We start from the raw sequence: 8,072 nt of genomic DNA on the forward strand, positions 1-8,072 counted from the left end.
GAGGAAAGGTCTTGTATCCCGTTCCCAACAACACTCAACTCTGGGTGCTTGGGAGAAAATGAATGACCTTCTTACCCAAGCCTACACATTCCTGTTTCTTCAACTGGTGGTCAGAATATATCCCCCAGCACTAGACAGACAAAAACAACAAGACCGCTCACTCTTGGCAAAGCTCTTTAATAGCAATACAAAAAGGAAATTGAGCACGTTATCGTCTCATCAATGCAGTACAAAGATGCTCAGCAGGAAACGAAATACATGTGTAGGATAAAAATCTTTTCCAAAGCGTAAACATGAGCATATATATATAAATCTATTTGTTTAATATCTATTTGACTCAACTTGAAATGGTTTAAAATAGGGAGATACATTTTTGAAAGGCGAAGGTTAACAGAGCTAAGGGACAGTACAAAAGGCAGATTTGAAAAGTAAAAAGTTGGACTCAGTCCAGAGCTGGTATAAATTCATAGCGTTTATGACACGGAAGGGGCCATTAGATCATCTAGTCTGACTTCCTGGTCATTATCATCTCCCCTGCAATAACCCAGAACTTGTATGTGAGTAAAACACAACTTGTGTTTGGCTAAAGCCCGTCTTCCAGAATTGCTGTAACTGCATTAAATCCCCGGCAGATGTGCTGATTTCTACCACTCTGGGATCTGCACTCAAATTCTGAAGTGAAGGGGTGGTTCAAGACTGGGGCATGGAGTCATTTTTATGAATTTCTGCACATCAGAGGCCAGAAGGGACCATTCTGCTCTAGCATACAACACACGCCAGAGAGTTTTACCCACTGATCCCTGCTTTGAGTCCATAATGTCTGGGTGAACTACAACAGACCTTTTCGAAAGACATAAAGTCTGGAGGTAAAGATGCAAGTGAGGGAAAATCTACACATGCCTAGTTAAGATGTTGCAATACTTAATTACCCTCACTGTTAATTTGCACTTTATTTCCAGGATGAATTTGTCTAGCTTCAACTTCCAGGCCTCTACCTTAAAGAACCCCCTACTATTTGAAATGTATTGGCTGGATTTTCAAAGGAATTAGCTGCCTAAATCCTATTGAATTTCAAGTGGAGATGGGTGCATCTTCCCTCAGCCCCCTTTGAAAATCCCAAAGTGAGGCCGAGAGATTAAAATTCAGCCTTGGGGATTTTAATGCACGGTTCCCATTAATTTCAAAGGGAGGCAGGTGCCCAAATTTCTTTGGTGGCTTAGAAAATCTCAACCTCACTCTCTTTGTGCTTCAGTTCCCCCTTTTCAAAATAGGGTTAAAGGCAAAGCCAGTCGATTCATTTGTTTGTTCTGCAGAAAATTTCAATGAAAACTTGTTTAAAAAGTTCATTGTGGTTGGAATTTGTCCTGGAAAAATTTATAACTCAACGAGGTTGGTTTTGGTGTTTGGCAATTGAAATTTTTCTGACAAACTGAAAAATGTTGTGGCCAAAAACTGTAAAACAAACAAACAAAAAACCTGAAAAATATTCAGTGTTCAAACATTTTGGGTTTCTGATGAAAATTTGAATATTTTTTCTAGGAAAATGAGGACTTTCTGCCAAAAAAACCCTGAAAACCTAATTTTCCATCCAAAAATGATTCAACATACATTTGTTGATCAGCGTAGTAGCAGTTCCTTGCTTCACCCTTGGAGGCTGTGAAATCTGCCAGTCTGTGGGAGGTGAAAGGGATGAGGGTCATGGAAAAACCTGAATAGGTAGGTGAGATCCTTATAAAACTTGCTAAATGAAAGCACAGGAGATCATCGTTATACAGAGGTGACCTATATACAGAGGCGACATATCTCCACGGCAGCGGGGATTGGTCATTTTGTTATATTTCCTGCTGCGTGGGAAGGTAAAGAGATGACACCAGGTCTCTGGGGAATTCCCATTGCTCCAGATTCCGTCTGTCCTGTGTCCTTCCACTCCTGCAATGAGAGAGAAAGATGAGACCGTCAGTTTATTGTTTATGTTACAGTCAGGTCTGGAGACCCCAGCCAGGATCAAGGATCCGTTGTGCTGGGTAGAGAAAGAGGGATGGGAAAACAAAACACACACAGAGAGAGGGAGAGAGGTAAAATATTGAGCTGTAGCCTATATACTAGGATGGAGGATTTCAAATGTTAAATTTAATGGAAACTGAGCAACCAGATGGATGGATGGCTATAGGGATGGATGGATAACTGTGGGCTAGATATTGGAAGGGAAGAATGGGTGAACAGATATATGGATAGTGAGTCTGATGGATAGATTGGACGGGAGAGAAAGATACTATGGAGGGGGAAGGTGGATAGATAGATTCTGCCAAGGCAAGGAAGGATGGATAGAGAGGGAGAGAGATTGCAGGGCAAGGGAGGAATGGATGTCTCCTTCCCCATCCAAAGGGTTCCCACTCACTTTAGTTTTTCCAGTGGCAGAAGGTCAGGAGCAGATTAACAGCCACCGCTTTCACAAAAATGATCCTCAGGCCTATCATGGTGAATGACAGGAGGTTCAGCTTCTCGTCTGTAAAAGAGCAGGAGAGCGAAGGTCACAAGAGATCAGAGGCTTCTGGTGGCTGCCTCGCTCCCAGCTCTTGCTCTGGGGTTAGATGCAGCTTGAAGCTGCAAGGAATGGGATGGCATTGACCCTACAGGAGACCAGCTGAGCCTGGTCACAGAGGTCGGGATTTTCAAAGTGAGTTAGATACCCAGCTCCCTTTGACAGTCAGTCTCTAACTCCCTTAGGCCCACTTTGAAAGTCCCACCCTAAGCTCTCTGTCTCAGCAATCCCATGCAGCAGGGAGTTCCACAGGTTAAAGAAGTGCTTCCTCTTAGTTCTAGCTCTGCACCGGACACTGCATCCATACCTGTCTTAAAGTTGTCAGAGAGCTCCAGCGTCGTGCAGGTGTCACCTGTAAACAAAAACACCCATCAGCTAGTAATAGAAATGATCAAACCATTTCTAGTTCACGCATAGGTCTGTGTCTTTTTACCGAGCCTGTTTACAATGGCTGTGCCTATGTGCCAGCTGAGAACCAGGCTCCATGGTGGTAGGTGCTGGGCAAAGGCAGAATAAGATTCATAGTGCCATAGATTTTAAAGCTCGAAGGGACCAGTGGGTCATCCAGTCAGCCTCCCTGTAAAAGGCAGGCCAGAGAATTTCATCCAGGCACCCATCTCTTGTGTCAGATGAAAGCATGTTCCAGAGAGACAACATTGAGAGATGGAGAATCCAGCCCTTCCCTGGGTATTTTGTTCCAGCACTTAATTCCCCACACTCCTGGAAAGTTTTGCCTCCTATCTGATCTCAGTTTATCTGGCTTTAACTTCCAGCCCGTGGGCCTTGTTGTGCCTTTCTCTGCTCGATTAAAAAGCCCGTGAGGACCCAGCCTATTCTTCCTCTGACAGTGCTTTATGCAAGCCACCCTGCCCTTCTTTCTGGTAAGGAAACAGACTCAGCTCTTCAGGTCTCCCACTGCAAGGGATTTTTTCCAGCCCCCAAATTATCCCTGGGCCTCTACACCGTACCCTGGGGTGAAATACGGACCCCAGGGCTGAAGGCAGAATTGGTCCCACCCGGGCTGTACACAGAGGTACAATCACTCCCCTGTTTATACACCTGTAGCAGGGCTGTTTGCACCGGGGTGCTGGAGAGCCCGGAGGGCTGCCTGATTACAGGATGAGCTCCAGCTGAGAGGCTGATGGACTAAGAGGGCCCAGCTGAGGGAGAGGGGAATGACTGTAGCAAGCAAGCTCCAGAAGAAGCAGGGAAGCCTGCACCAGCTCCTCCATGATAGGGGAAGAGCCTGGCTGAAGTAGAGCTCCAGAGATGCTGGGAATTTTTGTTTCTAGTAAAGGACAGTTGAGGCCCTGGACTGAAGAGTGTGGCTCAGCCAGAGAGCTGAGCTCCCTGGCAGAGAAAACACCACCCCCCGTCCCACAGTAGTCCAGCAAGGAGCTGCACCGCCCTGCGTGGCTGTGAAGAGAGGCGTTTGGGTGAGTGAGACTCTGTTACCGCGTCCAAGAATTGCATTAGCCCTTTTTTTGCCCCAGGGATGCACTGGGGGTGATGTTTAGTTGCTCATCTGCGACCCCCTCCCCCGCCATAATCCTTCTCTGGGTCCCTGCTTTCTGGGAGGCCGTCCCTCGTTCAGTGGGGTGGGCCTGTGTTCTTTGTTCCTAGATGTGTAATGCTGCCTTTGGCTGTTGTCTGAAAACCCATTGTATGGGAATGGGCCTGCTCACCAAGTGAACCAGGGTGCTCTGTGTGACTGCCCTGGCCGCGCCTTCTCCTCTGCCACTCTGCCAATCTTTGGGTCCCCCACACGTTTTAAAACCAGGGGTTTTCATATTGATTTCCAGGCCATCGATAAAGAGAGAGAATGGGGTCTTGTGCCTGGGACCGATCCCTGTGGATCCCTCCTAGAAACCATCCCAGTCACTGATGATTCCCTGTTGAATTCCGGTGGGATTTTGATACTTAGACAATTCTAAAAATAGCTGCTCCCATTCATGTTACATGCTGAAAAGTGCCTCACTGACCCCCAAATGGGTAAAATGTAGTGAAAATGCGTCACACGACCCATCCTCCCCACCACCACCTCCTCCTCCATAACTCCCTCACGTCGACAAGAACTGGTTACTGCCAACCTGCAGGCTTACCTTCCATGGCACTTTTCTCCATCTCCTGCACTTCGTTTTCATGTTTAGCAACGCAGGCAAAGTCGTCTCGGGGTCCCCAAAGCACCGTCCCGTAGCTGGCTTCCGTTTTGTGCTCCTCTGGGTTTTCTACCTGCACAAGGGAGGCACTGATGTTTTTTAGATTCTGACGTGTGTTCCCAACCCAGATGTCGCCAGGGAAGAAATCCGTGATAAGGCAAGCCTCCAACTCCTCATTAGGGTTCTTCAGTTGGTAGACAGAAGGAGGAGATTCTGGGAGCTCTGTGAGAGAGAGAAAAATCAGGTGGCGGGGGGTCAGTAACCACGATCCTTGCATGCCTCTTCAGCTAAATCTAAAAACCATGTCACGTAGCGAGAGACTTGAGAGAACCTTCTCTCGGATAGATTGGGATGAAGTTGCCTCTTGCCCAATCTACCCAAAGAAGAGATTTCTGAAATCAGGCAGCTCTTTAATCTAGCTAAGGCAGACCAAGGCCATAGATTATAACAGTGGTGCTTCCAGGCTTCATGATCGAGTCTGACCTCATGTGTTACACAGGCCGTAAAAGTTCACTGAATTAATTCCTGTTTGAACTACAGCATGTCTTCTAGAAAAAAAGCAGCCTTGATTAAAACATTTCTCCTCCCTATGCCTATTCAAATACTAGCTGAAAATCACCCTATAAATGTAATTACTTTTATAAAAAATAGATGTCCATAGCTTAATCTTTCCCCAAAAGTAACTCCCTCCAGCCAACTGCTCTGGCTTTTCTCTTGTTCCCTTTGATGTGTCAGCTTCGTTATGGTGTTTTGGGATACCCAGAAAGTCACTTTCTCACCCCTGTTCTTTACTGAATGTGTCGTGGTGTGTTGTGGAGTTCCACTCTCTGATTATGGATGGATAGATGTCAGTTTTGGACTATTTGGGGGAACACGGATCGGTATTACAGAGGGAAGGACGGATGGATGGCTAGATATTGCAGGAATAAGGATCAATGGGTAGATCTCAAAGAGGAAAGGATGGATATGGTTGGGTAGGTAGCTAGCTAGAGAATAGCTAGCCGAGAAGAGCTAGATTATTTAGTTGTTAAGCAAATAATGATTAATTGTAAAACTCGGTGCTACCCAAATCTTTGAATTGCCCTAGCAGAGTTGGGTGGTGGTGGTGGTTGTTTTTCACTCCCTTTCGGATTGTGCAGTACCTTTGCAAAAGGCTTACTAAGCAAATGAGTAGAGGCTATTTTGCAGAGCACATTAGCAGCCACGCCTGCAAGGTGTTTTGTTTCTCAGGCTGACTCGGGGTGACCGACGACTTCGTTCTAGCTCCAAAGGCCGACTTCCTGTAACTGCCCGCAGAAGTCACAGCTCGCTACACGACTTTGCAAGTTGTTTTGGTAAACAAGCGCTATTATAACCCACACTTCCTGTTGTTCTCTGCCGAAATGTACAGAGAGAGGTCTTGTCAGAGCTGCTGCGTGCTGGTATCTCGGAGCTCCTTTATTTGCAGAGCAGAATTGACATGGCTTGTCCAAAAGACCATGCCAGTGTACCTCAACTTTCAACTGCCAGGACCTCACCTAGATGTTAGAGGGAGGTCCAGGGACCAGTCAATCCTTGACCAGTCCACTGGGAGGCCAGCTCCAGTGTTGCCTGTTCAATTGCAACCTTGGAACAAATTGGTTTCACCCAGGCCAGTGTAAAGAACTTTCAGCCAGGTTAATGCTCATGCCCTCGAGGTGTAAGGATCCATACCCGATTTCCCACCCTTTCCAAGCCAGCTGTTCCCCCAGCCTGGGGCAGGATTGGTACAAGTGCCCAAGAAGCATTGTATCTTATTCCCCTCACCCAATGCCCCCAATCCATTCCTCACCTTTCCTGAGCCAGCCGGTCTCCTGACCTGTGATTAGTTTGGAGCTAGCTCCATAACTATGAAAAGCCACATTGAAACCAGCACCCCCTAGAAAGGAAAGGTCCTATATCCCAGTCCCCTTCACACTGAGCCTTCCATAGTACAGGGATTTTGCACAAAGATATATTGAAGTACTTTAGCTCTTGAAACTGCAAACAGGTCACGTTACTTACGAGCATTTATTGTTACTGTGGTCCCTTTCCCAAAAATGAGGTTCTTTCCGCCATAATTCACACTCGGGGAAACTGCATTACAAAAACAAACCCACACCCTGCCCCAAACTTTTAAAGGGCAAATTTCCAGCTGGGGTGCAGTTAGATTACAGCTAGGCAAATAACAGATGAGGGAGATGTGTGGTTTTTTGTTTTTCTTTTTTGGTTCATTGGGTAATTTTGAAAAGTCAAACAAAAACAGGGTTAATTTGGGGTCAGATTAGAAATGAAAATATTTGGTAAGTGGAAACTTTTTTTTAAAAAAAAATTGGGATCAAACTAAGCACAGATCTGTCAGGGATCATTCCTCGTCATGTCCTTAACCAATACAGCGATGCTAGCCCAAGTCTGTAGTGTAGACCTTGCCTCAGACTCTTTTTGAAATCCTGAGCCATAGATTGAGGTTGGAAGAGATCACTAAATCATCTAGTCTGATCTGTATAACGCAGGCCAGATAATCTCACTGAGACGCACCTACATCAAGCACCATAACTTAATTCCAGCTGGGGGGAAATATATTTGAATTGGTACAACATTTTCCATCTTTTTTTTTTTTTTTTTTTTTTTAAACTGCTTTTTTTGATGAAATGAAAACATTTCAGGAACAGAATTTTGTTCTCGTTAACAAATTTTGGGGCATTTGTTGAAAAGCCAGAAACCTGAAAACCATTTTTGTTTTTTTGGGTGGGCTGTTTGTTTTGTTTAGGGCAGTCAAAATCCGAAACCATTTCTGTTTTAAATTGAACATATTTGGTTGTGAAAAACCAAACAAATCAATGGGTGGGGGTGTTCAGTTTTTCAATGAGAACCCCCAAAAGTTTCTGAAATATTTAGATAACATTTTAAAAATTGCTGAAAAGATTTTTTTTTTTTTTTTTTAATTGGGAGGAGGGACTCATTTCTTGACCAGCTCTAAAAAATATACTTTCCAAGCAGTGCTAGAAAACTCCACTTAATGAACCAAAAAACGCCCCCAAAACTTAGACATAAAATCAAAGATTTTTAGGTTGCTATAGAAAAGTCAAAAGAATCTGTAGGCCTAGATTTCCAGGGCTGTTTCAGAAGCTGGATACCTAATTCACATTCAAATTACTGGCTGGATGACTTTACAAATCTCTGCATTAATGGCTATTTTAATTAAGAAACTTACTTGGAAGCACTAACAGTTTTGTTCCAGCTCCAAAGATCACCGTCCTAGAGCCAGTGTTCCCACCCCAGTCTGAACCATTACGAATACTCTACTCCAAGAATGAGTCATAGAAATCATTCCGGGAAACCCTGCTTTCTATACAGCACAAAATAGGCATTTG

At 44.9% G+C, this 8,072-nt stretch overlaps 1 gene segment (V, D, J or C); it reads right to left on the reverse strand.

Moving 5' to 3' along the window:
* Positions 1-1,014: 1,014 nt before the first annotated feature.
* Positions 1,015-5,121, reverse strand: LOC137163311 (T-cell receptor alpha chain constant-like). The segment is given in 4 exon segments: positions 1,015-1,929; positions 2,399-2,506; positions 2,850-2,894; positions 4,645-5,121. Coding segments are annotated over 3 exon segments (486 nt in total).
* Positions 5,122-8,072: the final 2,951 nt, after the last annotated feature.

This window comes from Emydura macquarii, unplaced genomic scaffold (assembly GCF_026122565.2).
Source record: "Emydura macquarii macquarii isolate MOO-44397 ecotype Brisbane River unplaced genomic scaffold, CSIRO-AGI_Emac_v2 contig_2506, whole genome shotgun sequence".
NCBI lineage: Eukaryota > Metazoa > Chordata > Testudines > Chelidae > Emydura > Emydura macquarii.